Genomic DNA, 24351 nt, shown 5'->3' with positions numbered 1-24351 from the left:
CTGTTCTGTGCTGTACTGTTCTATGTTCTATGTTCTAGAGGGAGTGACTGACTAAGAGACATGAGGGAGTGAGGGACAGAGACAGCGGGAGCGAGCGACAGAGAGGGAGAGAGAGAGACAGAGTGAGGGGCAGAGGTAGAGTGAAAGAGAGAGTGACATAGAGAGAGTGACAAACAATGGAACGTATGTAGACTCAATGCTGAAAATCGAGACTCTTAATCTGTTTATTGAGTATTGATGCATTGTGAATGGGTGTTGGCTGAGCCAGAAATCTCTGACCCCACAGAAATCAGACTGATAAAACATTAAATAAATCAGGACTTTGTCTCAAGCCATGTTCAGAAGATGAAAGCAGCCTTCTGTCTGTCTCTAAGTCTCAGTTGTAATGTTATATTTTCCATGCTTCCTGTGGGAGGAGAGAGAGAGGTGAGGTTAGAATGTTTCCGGGAGTGGAGTACAGCTGCAATAAGGTAATTGAGGTATTGAAAATCAGCAACAGTTACTCACCTCCCTGTCTTCAACCTTGAACATTGAGGCATCCTCAGTCTATCCACTGGAAACAACATAATCAACAGGAATTAGACAGTCTCAACGGCACAGAGTGAGAGATAGAATGACAAATCGAGAGAGAGAAAGAGAAGCACACATCGAGAGGTAGAGAGGGGGATAGAGAGAGACAGAAATAAAGAGAAAGAGACAGAAAGAGTGAGAGAGACAGATAGATAGATGGACAAAGAGAGAGATAGACGGACAGAGAGACAAAGACAGAGAGAGGGAGTGACAGACAGTGAGCGAGAGGAGAGACAGTGAAACAGGCAGAAAGAGACAAAGAGGTGGACAGCGAGAGAGAGGGAACGACGGATGGAGAGGGGTGGAAAAAGAGAGAGACAGAGAGAGGAAGAAACAGAGGGAGAGAGACTGAAAAATAGAGACAGAGAGAGACAGAGCCACAGATAGAGACAGAGAGAGAGACATTGGGAGAGAGACAGAGAGAAACAGGCACAGAGAGAGAGACAGAGTGAGATACAGAGAGAGAGAGAGAAACAGGGGAAGAGGGAGAGAGAGAGAGAGAGAGAGAGAGACAGAGAGAGATAGACCGAGAGAGACAGTGAGATACAGAGAGAGAGAGACATGGTGAGAGAAACAACAACAGGGGAAGAGGGAGAGACAGAGAGAAAGATAGACAGACACAGATGGACAAAGACAGAGAGAGACAGAGATGGCGAGTAACAGACAGAGACAAAACGGGAGAGAGACAGAGAGAGACAGAGACAGAAGGAGAGAGAGTTGGACTGAGAAAGACAGGGAGAGTGAGTGAGAGAGAAAGGAAAGGATAAGAGAGAGAAAGAGTTTGAAAGAGAGTGAAAGGGAGACAGAGAGACCCGAGTGAGAAAAAGAGAGAGAGGGTGACGAGAGTTTTAAAATCGAAACGCTGTCTGGCTGGAGCCAGTTGGAAAGTGGAGGCTCACAGAAAGTTTCTACTTACAGAAGAGAACCAGTATCCCCACGACAAAGAGGAGGAAAGCCACGACCAGACCCCATTTCCTGAGAAACGCATAGTCTGTAAAAGATGGACCAGAACCTGACAGAGTTACTCCAAGACAGAGAGAGAGACAGAGGGAGAGAGAAAGTCAATAAAACATGAGGGTGTGGGCAGCAGTCGGTGAGGATCTGATGAGCAGCCTTCACAGCAGCACAGCCCAATCAGGGCAGGCATTCGGCTGTGTGGGGCATCGCTATCCACTCAGACACTTGTCTGCACACACCAGAAGTAGCAGGTTCCCACATGCTTGGCCAGCACCAGAGTGTTAGAAGAACTGGAAAATTATCCAGCATGTTAGGGTGTGAGAACACTGTGGTAATGCAGCAAACGCAGCATCCGGTTCATGCATAGCAAGATCCCACAAGCAGCAATGTGATCATGATCGAGAATCCACTGTTTTTTCCAGTGACGTTGGATGAGGGGAAAAAATGTTGGGCCCAGGACATGGGATCCTTCACACTCACCGAGGGCAGATGGCAGTCTCAGCTTGATATCTCATCCTGAAGGACAGCCCGCTGACAGTGCAGCACTCCCACAGTACCTGACCCTCTGATAGTGCAGCACTCCCACAGTACTGGACCCTCTGACAGTGCGGCACTCCCTCAGTACTGACCCTCTGACAGTGCAGCACACCCTCAGTACTGAGCCTCTGACAGTGCAGGCACTCCCTCAGTACTGACCCTCTAACAGTGCAGCAGTCCCTCAGTACTGACCCTCTGACAGTGCGGCACTCGCCCTCAGTACTGACCCTCTGACAGTGCAGCACTCCCTCAGTACTGACCTCTGACAGTGCAGCACTCCCTCAGACTGACCCTCTGACAGTCCTGCACACCTCAGTACTGACCCTCTGATAGTGCCAGCACGCCCTCAGTACTGACCCTCTGACAGTGCAAGCACTCCCTCAGTACTGATCCTCTGACAGTGCAGCACTCCCTCAGTACTGACCCTCTGACAGTGGAGCGCTCCCTCAGTACTGACCCTCTGACAGCGCAGCACTCCCTCAGTACTGACCCTCTGACAGTGCAGCACTCCCTCAGTACTGATCCTTCAAACTGTGCAGCACTCCCTCAATACTGACCCTATGACAGTGCAGCACTCCCTCAGTACTGACCCTCTGACAGTGCAGCACTCCCTCAGTACTGACCCAATGACAGTGCAACACTCCCTCAGTACTGACCCTCTGACAGTGCAGCATTCCCTCAGTACGGACCCTCTGACAGTGCAGCAGTCTCTCAGTACTGACCCTCTGACAGTGTGGCACTCCCTCAGTACTGACCCTCTGACAGTGCAGCACTTCCTCAGTAATGACTCTCTGACAGTGCAGCACTCCCTCAGTACTGACCCTCTGACAGTGCAGCACTCCCTCAGTACTGACCCTCTGACAGTCCTGCACACCCTCAGTACTGATCCTCTGACAGTGCAGCACTTCCTCAGTAGTGACTCTCTGACAGTGCAGCACTCCCTCAGTACTGACCCTCTGACAGTGCAGCACTTCCTCAGTAGTGACTCTGACAGTGCAGCACTCCCTCAGTACTGACCCTCTGACAGTGCAGCACTCCCTCAATACTGACCCCTCTGACAGTCCTGCACACCCCTCAGTACTGACCCTCTGACAGTGCAGGCACTTCCTCAGTACTGACCCTCTGACAGTGCAGCACTCCCTCAGTGCTGACCCTCTGACAGTCCAGCACACCCTCAGTACTGACCCTCTGACAGTGCAGCACTCCCTGAGTACTGACCTCCCTGCCAGTGCAGACTTCCTCAGTACTGACCCACTGACAGTGCAGCACCCCCTCAGTGCTGACCCTCTGACAGTGCGGCACTCCCTCAGTACTGACCCTCTGACAGTGCAGCACTCCCTCAGTACTGACCCTCTGACAGTGCTGCACTCCCTCAATACTGACCCTCTGACTGCGCAGCACTCCCTCAGTACTGACCCTCTGACAGTGCAGCACTCCCTCAGTACTGACACTCTGACAGTGCAGCACTCCCTCAGTACTGACCCTCTGACAGTGCAGCACTAGCCCTCAGTAAGCGGACCCTCTGACAGTGCAGCACTCCCTCAGTACTGACCCTCTGACAGTGCAGCATTCCCTCAGTACTGAGGGAGTGCAGCACTCCCTCAGTACTGACCCTCTGACAGTGCAGCACTCCCTTCAGTACTGACCCTCTGACAGTGCAGCCTCCCTCAGTACAGACCCTCTGACGTGCAGCACTCCCTCATAGTGACCCTCTGACAGGAGTGCCCTGGGAGTGGTCACCTTTGCCTATAGTCTCTGCCCTCCTCCCAGCTTGCTCTTTTCCCTGCTCCTCCTGATACTTTCTTGGGTTCCTTCCTTGCCGCCCTCTCTGTTCTGTGCAATCCTATCTACCCTCTGCACTCCCCCCCCCCCCCCCCCCACCCCTCGTTCCTACCCGTTATTGGCTTCAAACAGGTCTTGGAACACCTGATGAATGTCCCCCGTGCTTTGTGGATGTCCTCCCGCAAACCTCGGATTGTTTATTTGATCTTCTCCAGATGGAGAAATTCGGACAGGTCTGCCAGCCAGTCTGCAGCTGTGGGTGGTGCTGCTGATCGCCAGCCGAGTAGGATTCTCCGGCGTGCGATGAAGAAGGAAAAGCCGGGGCTTTGGTCCTCTTCCGCATATGATGTTCTGGCTGGTCCGATACCTCGAAGACATCCACTCTCGGGCATGGATCCACCCTCACCCCCACAACCTTGGACACCACCTCAAAGAAGGCTGTCCAGAACCCAACAAGTCTGGGGTAGGCCCAGAACAGGTGGGCATGGTTGGCCGGGCCTGCCTGGCAACGTACACACTTGTCCTCCACCTCCAGGATGAACCTGTTCATTCAGGTTCTGTTTGTTGAGATCTGTGCACCACTTTAAACTGCATGACGTTTAGCCTGGCGCAGGAGGAGGTGGAGTTGGCCCTACTTGTGTTTCGCTTCAGAGTCCCCACCCTACTTCTGTCCCCAGTTCATCGTCCCACTTCTGCTTTGCTCCACCCAGTGGTGTTCTCGCCCTTTCTAAACGTAAGCCGTATTTGTCTCCTCATTCCCTTTCTCCATACTGTCTGCGTCCAGTAGCTCCTCCAACATTGTGTCTCTCAGGGCTCTAGGTCATCCCCTTACTGAGAAAGGTTTTGATTTGTCAATATCGGAGTTTCTGTCCGTTCAATCGTTCCAGTTTCTCCGTCAACTCTTCTAAGGTCATGAGTCCATCCCCACGTAAAAGTCCATGGTTGCTAGCATCTGCCCTGTCCTATCTCTACCTCTTAAAGGTGGTGTCTAGTATGGCTGGTGGAAACCTGTGGTAGATGGAAGTCATGGTGGACACCTCGGTTAAGCCGTGTTGTCTCACCTGGTTCCAGGTTCTTAGTGCTGCTACTACCATTGGGCTGGTTAAGTGTTTTGCTAGCAGGAATGGGGATCACTGTCGTGATGAGGGCTCGGAGGGTTGTTCCTGTGCAGGAGAACTCCTCCATCCTCACCCATTCCATGTTCGGTTCCCTTACTCATCCCCTCAACCCTCTCTGCCATTGCCTGCCCAGTGGTAGTGTTCAAGTTCGGGAGGACCAGGCATCCATTCTTCCCCCCCCACCCCTGCCCCCTCACCATACAAATGCCACGATCATTTTAACTAGTCTTTGTAAAAAAAGCCTTGGGGATGTAGATGTGTATGGATCTAAACAGGAAGAGGAACCTGGGCAGTACGTTCATCTTGATTGTCTGTCATCCCATGTGCATCTGTGCATCCCATCTATGTAGGTCCTTTTTAACCTCCCTCCGCCAGACTGGTCAGATTCCATTTGTGGATCCATGTCGAGTTATGGGCTATCTGGATCCCCAAAAAACGGAATTTGTTTTGTGCTATTTTAAATGGGAAATCTTCCAGCTCTGCCCCCTCCCTCTGTGCAGCAGTCCCTCAGTACTGACCCTCTGACAGTGCAGCACTCCCTCAGTACTGACCCTCTGACAGTGCAGCACTCCCTCAGTACTGACCCTCTGACAGTTGTCAGCACTACCTCAGTACTGACCCTCTGACAGTGCAGCACTCCTCAGTACTGACCCTCTGACAGTGCAGCACACCCTCAGTACTGACGCTCTGACAGTGCAGCACTCCCTCAGTACTGACCCTCTGACAGTGCAGCACACCCTCAGTACTGACCCTCTGACAGTGCTGCACTCCCTCAATACTGACTTTCTGACAGTGCAGCACTCCCTCAGTACTGACCCTCTGACAGTGCAGCACTCCCTCAGTACTGACCCTCTGACAGTGCAGCACACCCTCAGTACTGACCCTCTGACAGTGCAGCACTCCCTCAGTACTGACCCTCTGATAGTGTAGCACTTCGTCAGTACTGACCCTCTGACAGTGAAGCACTCCCTCAGTCCTGACCCTCTAACAGTGCAGCACTCCCTCAGTACTGACCCTCTGACAGTGCAGCACACCCTCAGTACTGACCCTCTGACAGTGCAGCACACCCTCAGTACTGACCCTCTGACAGTGCAGCACTCCCTCAGTACTGACCATCTGACAGTGCAGCATTCCTCAGTACTGACCCTCTGACAGTGCAGCCCTCCCTCAGTACTGACCCTCTGACAGTGCAGCACTCCCTCAGTACTGACCCTCTGACAGTGCAGCACTCCCTCAGTACTTACCCTCTGACAGTGCAGCACCCCCTCAGTACTGACCCTCTGACAGTGCAGCACTCCTCAGTACTGACCCTCTGACAGTGCAGCACTCCCTCAGTACTGACCCTCTGACAGTGCAAGCAACTCCCTCAGTACTGACCCTCTGACAGTGCCGCACTCCCTCAGTACTGACCCCTCTGACAGTGGCAGCGCTCCCTCAGTACTGACCCTCTGAACAGTGCAGCGCTCCCTCAGTACTGACCCTCTGACAGTGCAGCATTCCCTCAGTACTGACCCTCTGACAGTGCAGCACACCCTCAGTACTGACCCTCTGACAGTGCAGCACTCCCTCAGTACTGACCCTCTGACAGTGCAGCACTCCCTCAGTACTGACCCTCTGACAGTGCAGCACTCCCTCAGTACTGACCCTCTGACAGTGCAGCACTCCCTCAGTACTGACCCTCTGACAGTGCAGCACTCCCTCAGTACTGACCCTCTGACAGTGCCGCACTCCCTCAGTACTGACCCTCTGACAGTGCAGCGCTCTCTCAGTACTGACCCTCTGACAGTGCAGCACTCTCCCTCAGTACTGACCCTCTGTCAGTGCAGCACTCCCACAGTACTGACCCTCTGACAGTGCAAGCACTCCCTCAGTACTGACCCTCTGTCAGTGCAGCACTCCCTCAGTACTGACCCTCCGACAGTCCTGCCCTGGGAGTGTCATCATTACTTATGGGCCTCATGTCTATGTACCAGAGTAGCTACCAGAATATTCTCGTTTGGTTGTGTTTAGACATCGTAAGAGTGTGTTAGGTAATAAAGTATTTGCACACCGTAATCAAATTTGCCTGGTTGGTCAGAACTTGAGTACATCATTCCTGTCAAAAGAAATTGACATATAAGAAAATTAAAATGTGAAACATCCCCCCTGAACAGTTTGGCCCAATTTCAAGTTTGACCCTCCCTTGTTCTAAACTCACAATCCCTGCTCCGTCCCACATGGAAGAATGTAATTTACATTCAGTCTCCTCGAGCCTATTATACTGGAACTGGAGGAGGCCGATTCAGTCCCCTTTGGCCTTTACACAGGTAAAGGAAGAGGCCATTCAGCCCCTTCAAAGCCTGTTACCATGGAACAGTAGGAGCTGTAGGGGCAGCAGGGTAGCATGGTGGTTAGCATAAATGCTTCACAGCTCCAGGGTCCCAGGTTCGATTCCCGGCTGGGTCACTGTCTGTGTGGAGTCTGCACGTCCGCCCCCTGTGTGCGTGGGTTTCCTCCGGGTGCTCCGGTTTCCCTCCCACAGGCCAAAGATGTGCGGGTTAGGTGGATTGGCCATGCTAAATTGCCCGTAGTGTCCTAATAACAAGTAAGGTTAAGGGTGGGGTTGTTGGGTTACGGGTATAGGGTGGATACGTGGGTTGAGTAGGGTGATCATGGGCTCGCACAACATTGAGGGCCGAAGGGCCTGTTCTGTGCTGTACTGTTCTAGGTCCAGTCATCCCTCTTAGCCTGTTACACATGAACAGGAGGAGGCCCATTCAGGCCCCTTCGATTCTCATGTGGAGAATCTAGAACTCAGGGTCACTGTTTAAAAATAAGGGGCCGCTCCTTCAAGATGAAGATGAGGATAATTTATTTCTCTCAATGGGTCGTGGGTTTCTGGAACTCTTCTTCAAAAGGCTGTGGCAGCAGAATCTTTGAATATTTTTACGGCCGAAGTGGGTAGATTCTTGATTAAGGTTGGGGGGAGGGGGGGTAATGGAAAAGTTATCGGGGGAGGTCAGCAGGAATGTGGGGTCGAGGTCACAATAAGATCAGCCATGGTCTTATTGAATTGGGAAGCAGACTCGATGATCTGAGTGGCCTTACTCCTGATCATTATCTATATGTTTCGACGGGTGTGGCCATGGGTTTTGAGGGTCCTGTCTAATGAACCTTTTGAGTTCCTCCAGTGCATCTTGTAGACTGTACACAGAGCCTCCTCCATTCAATCTAATCTTGGCTGAGCCGTAACTTCACTCCATCAACTCTCATAGAATCCATGCAGTGCAGAAAGGTGCCCTTCGGCCCATCAAGTCGACATGGACCCTCTGAAAGACCCACTCCCCCGCCCGATCTCTGTAATCCCACCTATCCTGCACATCTTTGGACACTAAGGGGCAATTTAGCATGGCCAATCCATCGCTGGCTTTGGAAGCAGACCAAGCAGGCCAGCAGCACGGTTCGATTCCCGTATCAGCCTCCCAGACAGGCGGCGGAATGTGGCGACTAGGGCTTTTCACAGTAACTTCATTGAAGCCTACTCGTGACAATAAGCAATTTTCATTTCATTTCATTTCATTTCTAACCCACACATCTTTGGACTGTGTGAGGAACTCGGAGAACCAGGAGGAAATCCACAAAGACATGAGGAGAAAAGTGCAAATTCCACACAGTCACCCGAGGCCAGAATCTAACCCATATTCCTGGCACTGAGGCAGCAGCGCTGACTACTGCAGTACCAAGCCTGTAACCCTCCACTACTAAAAAATATTTATTGACCTGTGTTGAAATATTCCAGTATGATCCTCCCACACTGGCCGTCTTATTGAGGTTTGCAATGAGAATGATATCCCGGATTCTGACACACATTCCCCACATCTCCCTACTTCTCTTGACTGGAATTGACACTTCCTCCTCTGTCGTCAAGTGGATGAATCTTCGGTAGTTTGAGCATCAGGGTCTCTTGTAGCTGCTCGAAGAACACAAAGAATTTGGGTTTCTGGTCGCTAATACATGGGTTTGCAACATTTACCCCCCCCCCCACCCTACCAGTTATTTGTGTGGTCTTTCAGATCACGTATTCTCACTACCAGATGTCACCTTTCGCCACAGCGGGGCGAGCAGAAAGCACCAACTCATCACTTTGTGACCCCCAGACATGACTTATCCAGGGCTCTCCAAACAGATTGCCACCTCTCTCTAACCTCCAGCCCCTACAACCCTCCCTATCTCTGTATCCTCCTCCAGCCCCGGCAACCCTTCCTATCTCTCTAACCTCGTCCAGCCCCTACAACCTCTCCCTATCTCTGTATCCTCCTCCAGCCCTGACAACCCTTTGGTAAAAACACCAGACAGAAGGAAAACTCACCGAGTGTGTCGTGTGAATATGCTTAAAGGTACTTTGAAAGGGAAGGAGAGCAAAAGGAGAAGGTTTTAAATGATTCTCACTCAAAGTGACAAACCAAATCCAGATGACATGGAATTTGACATACCTCAAATTAAATTGGAAAATGAGGATGTTCTTAAAAATTGGGATAAATTATGAGTTACCTCTCAGAGGAAAAAACGGACTGACCTGAAAGAATTATTGATATCACATGGACAAGTTTGTGGAGATAAATTGGGAAAAATAGCTATACAGGATGTAGATGTGGGAAATGCTGTTCCAATTGAACAACATCCATATAGATTGAACCCTTTAAATTGGCGCAGGTTAACAAAGAAATTGTGAATATGCTTTAAAATGGCATAATTGAAGAGGGCTGCAGCCAATGGAGCTCACCCATAGTGCTGGTACCTAATCCAGACGGTACCCATGGTTATGTGTGATATAGAGAGGTGAATGCAGTTACAAGAACGGACTCTTATCCTATCCCACGTTTGGAGGATTGCATTGAGAAGGTGGGACAATCAGCTTTTATTTCCAAACTGGATTTACTTAAAGGTTACTGGCAGGTACCTTTATCCAAAAGGGTGAAGGAGATTTCAGCTTCTGTGACTCCAGATGGTATATACCAATTCAAAGTTATGCCATTTGGCATGAAAAACGCCCCAGTCACATTTCAACGGTTAACGAACAAAGTTGTTTCAGGATTACCCAATTGTGCGGTATACATCGCCGATCTGGTAATTTTTCAGCCAGACATGGAAAAAACATTTGAAACATCTGATGGAGTTATTCGATCGACTTCAGGAGGCGGGTTTGGTGATAAACCTAACCAAAAGTGAATTTGGAAAAGCTCAAGTCACTTTCCTTGGCCAGACAATCGGACGGGGTCAAATAGTCCCACGGGACGTGAAACCAAAAGTTATTGGGGAGTTTCCAATGCCCTCAACACAACGGGAAATAATGCGATTTCTTGGCATGAGTGTATTCTACCGAAGTTTGTGCGGAATTTCAGCAGCGTGGTTGCTCCACTGACGGACTTGCTAAGGAAGTGTAGCAAATTTAAGTGAACAGCGGAGTGTCAACAGGCATTTGACTGCCTGAAAACTGTGATAACCATGCTCCTGTGATGAGAATTACAAGGGACTCTGTGATCAGATTGAACTAAAGTATCTGACTTTAAAGAGAAAAGCCGAGGCGTAGAGAAATGGACGGATCGTGCAGAGACCTTCTTGTTCAAAGAAACTGTCAATCGAGAAGGATTTCAGTTGGAGGAAGAAGAACTAAAATGGACTATGTTATTATAAATGATTGCGTGTTTTGTTTTGTTAAAAAAATGTATATCCACTGTCATATTTCTTAAAGGAAAGTGAAAAGGTGAAAAATTAAACCATCTTGAAGTTGATGGTTTATTTTTTCTCGGGGGATGGTGTCATGTGAGAGTACCTTTAAGAAATGGATGTTTATCAAATAGCTGTAGTGGGTGTACCTTAAGAAATGGGTGTTTGTCAAATAGCTGCAGTGATGTCAGAGTGTGGGTGGAGCTGGTCTGTCTGTCGGCTTTTACTTTCGCTTTGAGCAGTTATGCATGGATATCTCTACAGGTTCAAGAGTGTTCATTTGGGTGATTTCAAAATGATAACTGCTGTCAGTAGAGAATTTAAACCTGGGTCGGGATTCTCCATCCCGCGGCAGAGTCTCCCGCGCCGTAAACGCAGTCGCATTTACAACGGCGTCAACTTATACGACGAGCACGACAACGCACAGGTGGCGTGCATGGTGGAGGCAATATGTGCAACGGTTTTGGCCATGGGTCAGGTTATGCAAGGCATGGGGCTTCATGTGCATGCGTCATCCGTGGCGCAGGACAGAGATGCCCTCTCACTGGCAGCTTTGTGCACAGCCAGCTGGACATTGCAGCCGCGCTCCCACAGTCTGGCTGAGTCTCAGCAGGCCATGCCGAGTCTCAGCAGTCATCGCTGAGAGCATCGGCAGCCTGGTCCAGGTGCTGGATAGCGTCACACAAGCCCAGAGGGAGGTGGCACACGGTCCCAGACAGGGATGGCCCACTCCCTGAGCTCCATTGCTGCTAACGTTCAGACGCTGGTCGATACCACAGCGGGCCTCCAAGACTGGCAGCGCCAGGTGTTGGTGGTGCCTCGGGGCTTGTCTCCGCTCGCACCCCCATCCCACAGAGAGGCCCGGGGGCCACCGGGCACCCCGAGGGAGGAGGAGGTACCAGGGCCCGTCCTGGTGACTTGCAAGGGAGGTCCCGGAACACCGCAGATCCTCGGACTCCCCCGTCCCGTCCCTGGTGCATCTGTGGGCAGAACAGAGTGGCACCACGCCATCCAGCACAGCCCACGGAGCAGTCTGGCCCATCCAGTTCGGCCGCCCCTGGAAACGCACACGAACGGGGAGCCAAGTCACAGGGCCGGAGTCTCAGCAGTCCGCCTCTATTCCTGCTGTACCGTCTGGGGAAACACCGAATCGTAGTGGTAGGGCCTGTGAGGCCAAGACGTTTGACACCTAGTAAGTTGGCATGGGTGCAGGACACAGTATAGTTATAGGGGCTAGGGCACGTGTATGTTACCGTTAAAATTAAACTCACTGTTACATCAATGCAAGATGCCTCTGTCCTATGTCCGGTGGCCGCATGGTCATGAACGGATCTGATTGGCACTGTGTTCAAAGGTCGGTGGAACGGTGAGCCCAGGTGGATGTAAAGATTCCCCCACCGTACTAGGCACCCCACCGCCAGCTGCCCAACATGTCCATGGGAGTGTCCGTTACGCGTACAGGGACCACCCATGTGGAGGGTGTAGCTGTGGCCATGAGTCAGACATTGGCTAACGATTTGAAGCTCACAGCTCATCGCAGAGCCAGTTGCCACCATCCTTCATGGCATTGAACACACCCGCTTCTATAGGCAATCGTGTAGACAAGCCCGTTGTGCCATAGGTGGAGGGTGCTGTGCATGTGGTGGTGTGGCAGGTAAGGTAGTCGGGTGGTGAGGGAGGTGAGGGTGCTGGGTGGTGAGGTGGGTCGGTACAGTGGTGCTAGTGCCCCTGCCTAGAGAGCCCCTACCCCCCTAACTGGTGCGGCTATTAACGCCTCGCATACTCGCTGGCCTCGTGCAGCCTCCCGTCCACAACCCGTCTCCAGATCAGACATGAACATCAGCCATGACCACAACAGGTAACCCTTGTCACCCAGCAACCAGCCCCACAGGCAGTGGGGGGGGCATCCCTCAAACATGGCAGGGATGAATGATTGTGCTGTGATCAACACATCATGTACACTGCCCAGGTACTGAGCACAGACGTGCATTACATTCATGCGATGGTCACAGGCCACCTGAATGTCCATGGAGTAGGTCCCCCTTGCTGTTCATAAATACGCTCTGTTCTCCGCTGGAGGCCGCATAGTGACGTGCACCCCATCGATCGCCTCCTGTACCACGGGGATTCCAGCCACGGCAGCGAATCCCGCTGCTCGGGTATTCTGGTGGGCGATATTGTCCAGGGCGTCAGTCACTGCACGGATGGACCTGTGCGCCAATGGCCGGGAGATGCCAGAGAGGTGCCCACTCGGCGACTGGAACGATCCCGTGTCATAAAGGTTCAGGGCCACCGTTACCTGACGGCCAGCGGGAGAACATGTCCTCCCAAGTCTCACGCAGTGCCGGGTGTGGCCAGCAGGTGGCAGATATGTGCAACCGTTTCTACTCCTGCTTGTCCTGTCCAGCAGGTCCTCGAAGGACATGCGGCACCGGTGGACACGTGGCCTCATGGGGCGCCTCCGGCGCCTTGGCACCACCATAACCTGCACCCCTGCTCTTCAACCACATCGGTGTCATCATCCTGAGCATCCCCCTCATTGTTCTGCTCGACGTCGCCTCCGCCTCATTCTGCACCGGTCGGGAAGGCGGCCCTGCAGCCTCAGCGGGAACCAACTGGCCTGCTGCAGTCCGTCCCTCTGCTGCAGCCCATCCCCCTGCTGCAGCCCGTCCTCTGCTGCAGCCCATCCCCCTGATGCAGCCCGTCCCTCTGCTGCAGCCCGTCCCTCTGCTGCAGCCCGTCCCCCTGCTGCAGCCCGTCCCTCTGCTGCAGCCCATCCCCCTGCTGCAGCCCATCCCCCTGCTGCAGCCCGTCCCTCTGCTGCAGCCCGTCCCTCTGCTGCAGCCCGTCCCTCTGCTGCAGCCCATCCCTCTACTGCAGCCCATCCCCCTGCTGCAGCCCATCCCCCTGCTGCAGCCCGTCCCTCTGCTGCAGCCCGTCCCCCTGCTGCAGCCCGTCCCTCTGCTGCAGCCCCTCCCTCTGCTGCAGCCCCTCCCTCTGCTGCAGCCGATCCCTCTGCTGCAGCCCGTCCCCCTGCTGCAGCCCGTCCCTCTGCTGCAGCCCATCCCTCTGCTGCAGCCCGTCCCCCTGCTGCAGCCCATCCCTCTGCTGCAGCCTGTCCCTCTGCTGCAGCCCGTCCCTCTGCTGCAGCCCGTCCCTCTGCTGCAGCCCATCCCTCTGCTGCAGCCCATCCCCCTGCTGCAGCCCATCCCTCTGCTGCAGCCCATCCCCCTGCTGCAGCCCATCCCTCTGCTGCAGCCCGTCCCTCTGCTGCCCGTCCCTCTGCTGCAGCCCATCCCCCTGCTGCAGCCCACCCCCCTGCTGCAGCCCATCCCTCTGCTGCAGCCCATCCCCCTGCTGCAGCCCATCCCTCTGCTGCAGCCCGTCCCTCTGCTGCAGCCTGTCCCTCTGCTGCAGCCCGTCCCTCTGCTGCCCGTCCCTCTGCTGCAGCCCGTCCCTCTGCTGCAGCCCATCCCTCTGCTGCAGCCCATCCCTCTGCTGCAGCCCATCCCTCTACGGCAGCCCATCCCCCTGCTGCAGCCCATCCCTCTGCTGCAGCCCATCCCTCTAACGGCAGCCCATCCCTCTGCTGCAGCCCATCCCCCTGCTGCAGCCCGTCCCTCTGCTGCCCGTCCCTCTGCTGCAGCCTGTCCCTCTACTGCAGCCCCTCCCTCTGCTGCAGCCCCTCCCTCTGCTGCAGCCCGTCCCTCTGCTGCAGCCCGTCCCTCTGCTGCAGCCTGTCCCTCTGCTGCAGCCCGTCCCTCTGCTGCAGCCCGTCCCTCTGCTGCAGCCCGTCCCTCTGCTGCAGCCCGTCCCTCTGCTGCCCGTCCCTCTGCTGCCCGTCCCTCTGCTGCAGCCCGTCCCTCTGCTGCCCGTCCCTCTGCTGCCCGTCCCTCTGCTGCAGCCCCTCCCTCTGCTGCAGCCCGTCCCTCTGCTGCAGCCCCTCCCTCTGCTGCAGCCCGTCCCTCTGCTGCCCGTCCCTCTGCTGCAGCCTGTCCCTCTGCTGCAGCCCATCCCTCTGCTGCAGCCGTCCCTCTGCTGCAGCCCCTCCCTCTGCTGCAGCCCGTCCCTCTGCTGCAGCCCATCCCTCTGCTGCAGCCCATCCCTCTGCTGCAGCCCGTCCCTCTGCTGCAGCCCATCCCTCTGCTGCAGCCCGTCCCTCTCCTGCAGCCCGTCCCTCTGCTGCCCGTCCCTCTGCTGCAGCCCGTCCCTCTGCTGCAGCCCATCCCTCTGCTGCAGCCTGTCCCTCTGCTGCAGCCCATCCCTCTACTGCAGCCCATCCCTCTGCTGCAGCCCATCCCCTGCTGCAGCCCATCCCTCTGCTGCAGCCCATCCCTCTGCTGCAGCCCGTCCCTCTGCTGCCCGTCCCTCTGCTGCAGCCCGTCCCTCTGCTGCAGCCCCTCCCTCTGCTGCAGCCCGTCCCTCTGCAGCCCGTCCCTCTGCTGCAGCCCATCCCTCTGCTGCAGCCCATCCCTCTGCTGCAGCCCGTCCCTCTGCTGCCCGTCCCTCTGCTGCAGCCCGTCCCTCTGCTGCAGCCCCTCCCTCTGCTGCTGCCCGTCCCTCTGCTGCAGCCCGTCCCTCTGCTGCAGCCCCTCCCTTTGCTGCAGCCCGTCCCTCTGCTGCAGCCCCTCCCTCTGCTGCAGCCCATCCCTCTGCTGCAGCCCGTCCCTCTGCTGCCCGTCCCTCTGCTGCAGCCCGTCCCTCTGCTGCAGCCCATCCCTCTGCTGCAGCCCATCCCTCTGCTGCAGCCCGTCCCTCTGCTGCAGCCCGTCCCTCTGCTGCAGCCTGTCTTTCTGCTGCAGCCCATCCCTCTGCTGCAGCCCGTCCCTCTGCTGCAGCCCGTCCCTCTGCTGCAGCCCGTCCCTCTGCTGCAGCCCGTCCCTCTGCTGCAGCCCGTCCCTCTGCTGCAGCCCATCCCTCTGCTGCAGCCCATCCCTCTGCTGCAGCCTGTCCCTCTGCTGCAGCCCGTCCCTCTGCTGCAGCCCATCCCTCTGCTGCAACCCATCCCTCTGCTGCAGGCCCATCCCTCTGCTGCAGCCCATCCCTCTGCTGCAGCCCATCCCCCTGCTGCAGCCCGTCCCTCTGCTGCCCGTCCCTCTGCTGCAGCCCGTCCCTCTGCTGCAGCCCATCCCTCTGCTGCAGCCCCTCCCTCTGCTGCCCGTCCCTCTGCTGCAGCCCGTCCCTCTGCTGCAGCCCGTCCCTCTGCTGCAGCCCATCCCTCTGCTGCAGCCCATCCCTCTGCTGCAGCCCGTCCCTCTGCTGCAGCCCGTCCCTCTGCTGCAGCCCATCCCTCTGCTGCAGCCCCTCCCTCTGCTGCAGCCCGTCCCTCTGCTGCAGCCCGTCCCTCTGCAGCCCATCCCTCTGCTGCAGCCCGTCCCTCTGCTGCAGCCCGTCCCTCTGCTGCAGCCCGTCCCTCTGCTGCAGCCCATCCCTCTGCTGCAGCCCCATCTCTCTGCTGCAGACCGTCCCTCTGCTGCAGCCCGTCCCTCTGCTGCAGCCCATCCCTCTGCTGCCCGTCCCTCTGCTGCAGCCCGTCCCTCTGCTGCAGCCCGTCCCTCTGCTGCAGCCCGTCCCTCTGCTGCAGCCCGTCCCTCTGCAGCCCATCCCTCTGCTACAGCCCATCCTCTGCTGCAGCCCATCCCCTCTGCTGCAGCCGCTGCTGCCACTGCTGCCGCAGCCGCTCTGAGCTACATGCGACGACGCTGACACAGGGCCATATGGCCCAGACCCCTGGCCACACCCTCCGTCCCTCCGTTGCCTGTCCCTCCTGATAGCGCCATCGTTGGGTGGCTATGCCCTCACGGGGGGCTGCCATGGGTGCGGACCCGCCTCTTACCCGCCGAATGGATGCCGGCTGCTGGGAGGTCTGTCCCTGGGGGGGGTGGCGCATCCATGGGCAAGGCCCGGGGCCATGCAGGCGGATGGCGCCCGAAGCAGGTGCCCATTAGCCTGCCTGCCGTTCTGGCGGCAGTGGCTCTGGCAATGCCCTGCACTGGCATGGCAGCTGGCATGTCGTCCACATGCCCCCCAACCCCCCCCCAGCATAGGGGCCCAGCTCCCTCGAGCACAGAGGCCACGACCCCCCCAGCATAGAGGCTCCCGCCCCTAACATGGAGGCCCCCCCCTCACCCGCAGCCACGTCTGTGTCCGTCCCGACAGTGTCACAAGCACAATACACTGGCCGCTCACCTCCTCTCCCGTACCGTCAGCCAGATTTTTATTTGCAGGTGTGAACGGTGCCGGCGTGACCTGGGGTCATGCTGTCGGGACTTCGGCCCATCCGGGCCGCAGAATCAACGGGACACGGGGAGAATTGCGGGACTTGTCCCCTCGGACAATTCTCCGAGAGGTGCGGCGCCGTTCACGATTAGGCCTTTAACGCTGGGTGGGATAATGGCATGATGGCGTTGGACCAGCGCCGCGTGATGAATCGGCACGTTCGACGATTCTCGGACCCGTCGTGCGGTCCGTGATCCGCCTCTGATCTCTGTGTTAAAGAGGGTATTATCTATGGATGTTTCAAGGAAAGATTAAAAAGATTAAGGGTTACTTATAGAGTACTGTATTCTTTGGGGGAGTATTTTAGGTTGATGGTTGCTAAGATGTTTACTGTGCATTTAAAAATGTTAATGGGATTCATAGAATAATCTTGGGGAGGATTCTTCGAAAACAAGCGTGGCGGGCAACTCCGGCGTGAAGTGAATGGTGTGAACCACTCTGGCGTCGGGCCGCCCCGAAGGTGTGGAATCCTTCATACCTTCAAGGGATTGGCCGGCGCCGAAGCGGTTTGTGCTGTGAGGCCGGCGTGGAAGGGGCTTGTCGCCACGCAACCAGCGCCGAAGGGCCTCCGCTGGGTGGCGCGAGTTGGCACATGCACAGGAACGCCAGCGTGTGCTGGCATCATCCCAGCGCATGTACGGGGGGGGTTCATCTCCGCGCTGGCCATCGCGGATTGTTACAGCGCTGGCACAGAGGAATAGAGTGCCCCCCACGACACAGGCCCGTCTGCGGATCGGTGGGCCCCGATCGCGGGCCAGGCCACCAGGGGGCACCCCCCCCCCCGGAGCCAAATTCCCCCCGCGCCCCCCGAGGACCCCGGAGGCCACACTCAGAGCCAGGTCCCGCCAGGTAGTGCATGTCGTAACGTACGCTGGCGGGACCGCCGAAAACGGACGGCCACTCGGTCCCATCGCGGGTCGGAGAATCGCCGGGGGGGACGCTGCCAATCCCGGCACCGGAGAATTCGGCAGCCGGTGAGGGCGGGATTCACGCCCCCCCCCCACCCCCCTGATGATTCTCCGACCTGGCGGGGGGGTTAGAGAATCCCTCCCATTGTGTTTTTGTTTTAAAAATACTTTTAGCTCCCTGTTCCACCACACCTGTAAGTGGGCCCTTGTGCTCCCCATAACCAAAATCTATTCAAAGTTATGGGTCATGATACACTTTGGGGTTCTCTAAATCCTGGCCGAAATAATCTCTGGAACCTCCTCCAGCCCCTACAACACTCGCTATCACTGAACCTCCTCCAGCCCCTACAACACTCGCTATCACTGGAACCTCCTCCAGCCCCTACAACACTCGCTATCACTGGAACCTCCTCCAGCCCCTACAACACTCGCTATCTCTGTAACCTCCTCCAGCCCCTACAACACTCGCTATCACTGGAACCTCCTCCAGCCCCTACAACACTCGCTATCATTGGATCCTCCTCCAGCCCCTACAACACTCGCTATCACTGGAACCTCCTCCAGCCCCTTCACACTCGCTATCTCTGTAACATCCTCCAGCCCCTACAACACTCGCTATTACTGGAATCTCCTCCAGCCCCTACAACACTCGCTATCTCTGTAACATCCTCCAGCCCCTACAACACTCGCTATTACTGGAACCTCCTCCAGCCCCTACAACACTCGCTATCACTGGAACCTCCTCCAGCCCCTACAACACTCGCTATCACTGGAACCTCCTCCAGCCCCTACAACACTTGCTATCACTGGAACCTCCTCCAGCCCCTACAACACTCGCTATCTCTGTAACATCCTCCAGCCCCTACAACACTCGCTATTACTGGAACCTCCTCCAGCCCCTACAACACTCGCTATCACTGGAACCTCCTCCAGCCCCTACAACACTCGCTATCACTGGAACCTCCTCCAGCCCCTACAACACTCCCTATCACTGGAACCTCCTCCAGCCCCTACAACACTCCCTATCACTGGAACCTCCTCCAGCCCCTACAACACTCGCTATCTCTGTAACCTCCTCCAGCCCCTACAACACTCGCTATCATTGGATCCTCCTCCAGCCCCTACAACACTCGCTATCTCTGTAACATCCTCCAGCCCCTACAACACTCCCTATCACTGGAACCTCCTCCAGCCCCTACAACACTCGCTATCACTGGAACCTCCTCCAGCCCCTACAACACTCGCTATCTCTGTAACATCCTCCAGCCCCTACAACACTCGCTATCATTGGATCCTCCTCCAGCCCCCACAACACTCGCTATCTCTGTAACCTCCTCCAGCCCCTACAACACTCGCTATCACTGGAACCTCCTCCAGCCCCTACAACACTCGCTATCACTGGAACCTCCTCCAGCCCCTACAACACTCGCTATCACTGGAACCTCCTCCAGCCCCTACAACACTCGCTATCACTGGAACCTCCTCCAGCCCCTACTACACGCCTTGTCTGTGAAACATCCACCAGTTCCGACAATCCTCCAAGGTCTCTGCGCTCCTCCAATTCTGTCCCCCCAACTCCCATCGTCAAGCTTCATGACTAAAGTGACCTTTGTTCTTAGAGTGGAAAGTTTATTTTACTTGTTTGTGTTGACATGTCCCAGGCATCAGTGAAATCTTCAGGAGTGGATGGAGAACTCACATCATCTGTGTAAAATTAGATATATGTTTAAACATTTCATAATCAATTTTTAATCACAGACACAGACCCACGTCCAATCACCATGTGGGGGAATCACAGACACAGACCCACGTCCCATCACCGTGTGGGGGAATCACAGACACAGACCCACGTCCCATCACCGGGTGGGGGAATCACAGAACCCCCGTCCCATCACCGTGTGGGGGAATCACAGACACGACCCACGTCCCATCACCGTGTGGGGGGATCACAGACACAGAACCCCGTCCCATCACCGTGTGGGGGAATCACAGACCCCCGTCCCATCACCCGTGTGGGGGGATCACAGACACAGACCCCCGTCCCCATCACCGTGGTGGGGGGATCACAGACACAGACCCACGTCCTCACCGTGTGGGGGGATCACGACCCACGTCCCATCACCGTGTGGGGGAATCACAGACACAGACCCCGTCCCATCACCGTGTGGGGAATCACAGACACAGATCGACGTCCCATCACCATATGGGGAATCACAGACACAGACCCGCGTCCCATCACAGTGTGGGGGAATCAAAGACGCAGACCCACATCCCATCACCGTGTGGGGGAATCACAGACACAGACCCACGTCCCATCACCGTGTGGGGGAATCACAGACCCCCGTCCCATCACCGTGTGGGGGAATCACAGACACAGACCCACAATCCCATCACCGTGTGGGGGGAGCACAGACACAGAACCCCGTCCCATCACCGTGTGGGGAATCACAGACCCCCGTTCCCATCACCGTGTGGGGGGAATCACAGACACAGACCCCCGTCCCATCACCGTGTGGGGGGATCACAGACACAGACCCCCGTCCCATCAACCGTGTGGGGGGATCACAGACCGCACCTCCATCACCGTGTGGGGGAATCACAGACACAGACCCCCGTCCCATCACCGTGTGGGGGAATCACAGACACAGATCGACAATCCCATCACCAGTAGTGGGGAATCACAGACACAGACCCACGTCCCATCACCGTGTGGGGGAATCACAGACACAGACCCACTTCCCATCACCGTGTGGGGGAATCACAGACACAGACCCACATCCCATCACCGTGTGGGGGAATCACAGACCAGCCACATCCCATCACCGTGTGGGGGAATCACAGACACAGACCCACATCCCATCACCGTGTGGGGGAATCACAGACCCCCGTCCCATCACCGTGTGGGGGAATCACAGACACAGACCCACATCCCATCACCGTGTGGGGGGATCACAGACCCACATCCCATCACCGTGTGGGGGAATCACAGACACAGACACACATCCCATCACCGTGTGGGGGAATCACAGACACAGACCCACGTCCCATCACCGTGTGGGGGAATCACAGACCACATCCCATCACCGTGTGGGGGAATCACAGACACAGACCCACCCGTCCCATCACCATGTGGGGGCTCACAGACACAGACCCACGTCCCATCACCATGTGGGGGAATCACAGACACAGACCCACGTCCCATCACCGTGTGGGGGAATCACAGACACAGACCCACGTCCCATCACCGTGTGGGAGAATCACAGACACAGACCCACGTCCCAACACCGTGTGGGGGAATCACAGACACAGACCCACATCCCATCACCGTGTGGGGGAATCACCGACACAGACCCACATCCCATCACCGTGTGGGGGAATCACAGACACAGACCCACGTCCATCACCGTGTGGGGGAATCGCAGACACAGACCCACGTCCCCACACCGTGTGGGGGAATCACAGACACAGACCCACATCCCATCACCGTGTGGGGGAATCACAGACACAGACCCACGTCCCATCACCGTGTGGGAGAATCGCAGACACAGACCCCCGTCCCGTCACCATGTGGGGGAATCACAGACACAGACCCACATCCCATCACCGTGTGGGGGAATCACAGACACAGACCCACGTCCCATCACCGTGTGGGGGAATCACAGACACAGACCCCGTCCCATCACCATGTGGGGGAATCGCAGGACACAGACCCACGTCCCATCACCGTGTGGGGGAATCACAGACACAGACCCACGTCCCATCACCGTGTGGGAGAATCGCAGACACAGACCCCTGTCCCGTCACCATGTGGGGGAATCACAGACCCACGTCCCATCACCATGTGGGGGAATCACAGACACAGACCCACGTCCCATCACGTGTGGGGGAATCGCAGACACAGACCCACGTCCCATCACCGTGTGGGGTAATCACAGACCCCCGTCCCATCACTGTGTGGGGGAATCACAGACACAGACCCACGTCCGTCACTGTGTGGGGGGATCACAGACACAGACCCACGTCCCATCACCGTGTGGGGGAATGACAGACTCACGTCCCATCACCGTGTGGGGGAATCACAGACCCACGTCCCATCACCGTGTGGGGGAATCACAGACACAGACCCACGTCCCATCACCGTGTGGGGGAATCACAGACCCCCATCCCATCACCGTGTGGGGGAATCACAGACCCCCGTCCCATCACTGTGTGGGGGAATCACAGACACAGACCCACGTCCCGTCACCGTGTGGGGGGATCACAGACACAGACCCACGTCCCATCACCGTGTGGGGGAATCACAGACACAGACCCACGTCCCATCACCGTGTGGGGGAATCACAGACACAGACCCACGTCCCATCACCGTGTGGGGGAATCACAGACACAGACCCACGTCCCATCACCGTGTGGGGGAATCACAGACCCAGGTCCCATCACCGTGTGGGGGAAATCACAGACACAGACCCACGTCCATCACGTGTGGGGGAATCACAGACACAGACCCCCGTCCCATCACCGTGTGGGGGGATCACAGACACAGACCCACGTCCCATCACCGTGTGGGGGGATCACAGACCCACGTCCCATCACCGTGTGTTGGGAATCACAGACACAGACCACATCCTCATCACCGGGTGGGGGAAGTCACAGACACAGACCCAGCATCCCATCACCCGTGTGGGGGAATCACAGACACAGACCCACATCCCATCACCGTGTGGGGAATCACAGACCACAGACCCCCATCCCATCACCGGGTTGTGGGGGGAAATCACAGACACAGAACCCACATACCATCATCCGGTGTTGGGGGAATCACAGACAGAGACCCACATCCCATCACCGAGTGGGGGCAATCACCAGACGACAGACCCACAGGATCCACATCACCGTGTGGGGGAAGTCACAGACCGCATACCACAGTCCCATCACCGTGTGGGGGAAGGCACAGACACAGGCCCCACATCCATCACCGTGGGGGGGGACTCACAGACACAGACCCCCATCCCATCACCGTGTGTGGAGGGGAATCACAGGACACAGGACCCACATCCCAATCACCATCTGGGGGAATCACATGACCACACTACCATCACCGTGTGGGGGAATCACGACACCGACCCACATCCCATCACCGTGTGGCGGAATTCACAGACACAACATTCCCATCACCGTGTGGGGAATCCCAGGACACAGACACACATCCCATCACGTGTGGGGGAATCACAGACACAGACAATCCCATACCGGTCGGGGGAATCACCGACACAGACACACATACCATCAACCGTTTCGGGGGATCACCGACACAGGACACAATCCCATCCCGTGTGGGGAATCAACAGACACAGACACAATCCCATCACCGTGTGGGGGATCACACACCCACCTCCGATCTCCGTGGGGGGGAATCACAGAACAAACCCACATCCCATTCACGTGTGGGGGGATCACAGACCCACATCCAATAACCGTGTGGGGGCATCACAGACCAGAACACATCACATCCACCGTGTGGGGGAATCACAGACACAGACCCAGTCCCATCACAGTGTGGGGGGAATCACATCCACTGGCCAACATCCATACCGGTGTGGGGAATCACAGACCCCCCAGAGACCCAATTCCCATCACCATGTGGGGCTCACAGACACAGACCCACGTCCCATCACCATGTGGGGGAATCACAGACACAGACCCACGTCCCATCACCGTGTGGGGGAATCACAGACAGACCCACGTCCCATCACCGTGTGGGAGAATCGCAGACACAGACCCACGTCCCAACACCGTGTGGGGGAATCACAGACACAGACCCACGTCCCATCACCGTGTGGGGGAATCACAGCCACTGACCAACATCCCATCACCGTGTGGGGGAATCACAGACACAGACCCACGTCCCATCACCGTGTGGGAGAATCGCAGACACAGACCCACGTCCCAACACCGTGTGGGGGAATCACAGACACAGACCCACGTCCCATCACCGTGTGGGGGAATCACAGACACAGACCCACGTCCATCACCGTGTGGGAGAATCGCAGACACAGACCCCCGTCCCGTCACCATGTGGGGGAATCACAGACACAGACCCCGTCCCATCACCGTGTGGGGGAATCACAGACACAGACCCACGTCCCATCACCGTGTGGGGGAATCACAGACACAGACCCCGTCCCATCACCATGTGGGGGAATCGCAGACACAGACCCACGTCCCATCACCGTGTGGGGGAATCACAGACACAGACCCACGTCCCATCACCGTGTGGGAGAATCGCAGCACAGACCCCTGTCCCGTCACCATGTGGGGGAATCACAGACCCACGTCCCATCACCATGTGGGAATCACAGACACAGACCCACGTCCCATCACCGTGTGGGGGAATCGCAGACACAGACCCACGTCCCATCACCGTGTGGGGTAATCACAGACCCCCGTCCACACTGTGTGGGGGAATCACAGACACAGACCCACGTCCCGTCACT

General features: G+C 56.4%; 1 protein-coding gene across 2 annotated transcripts in view; it reads right to left on the bottom strand.

Moving 5' to 3' along the window:
• Positions 1-200: 200 nt before the first annotated feature.
• The window catches only part of fxyd5 (FXYD domain containing ion transport regulator 5), a 42548-nt gene continuing 18397 nt past the window's right edge, over positions 201-24351 (bottom strand). The window contains exons 5-9 of one of the 2 annotated variants that reach the window (XM_038814378.1): positions 19496-19561; positions 7015-7059; positions 1487-1561; positions 508-553; positions 201-406 (exon numbers count right to left, since the gene is read on the bottom strand). In XM_038814378.1, coding sequence (XP_038670306.1) covers positions 370-406; positions 508-553; positions 1487-1561; positions 7015-7059; positions 19496-19561 — 269 coding nt within the window. In that variant the 3' untranslated portion in view covers positions 201-369. The remainder of the gene's footprint in view (positions 407-507; positions 554-1486; positions 1562-7014; positions 7060-19495; positions 19562-24351) is intronic. The other variant, XM_038814379.1, reaches the window with a different exon arrangement.

The sequence above is a fragment of the Scyliorhinus canicula genome, chromosome 12 (genome assembly GCF_902713615.1).
Source record: "Scyliorhinus canicula chromosome 12, sScyCan1.1, whole genome shotgun sequence".
Taxonomy (NCBI): domain Eukaryota; kingdom Metazoa; phylum Chordata; class Chondrichthyes; order Carcharhiniformes; family Scyliorhinidae; genus Scyliorhinus; species Scyliorhinus canicula.
Note: the sequence above shows the minus strand (reverse complement) of the source record. Positions and strands in the feature narration are given on the sequence as shown.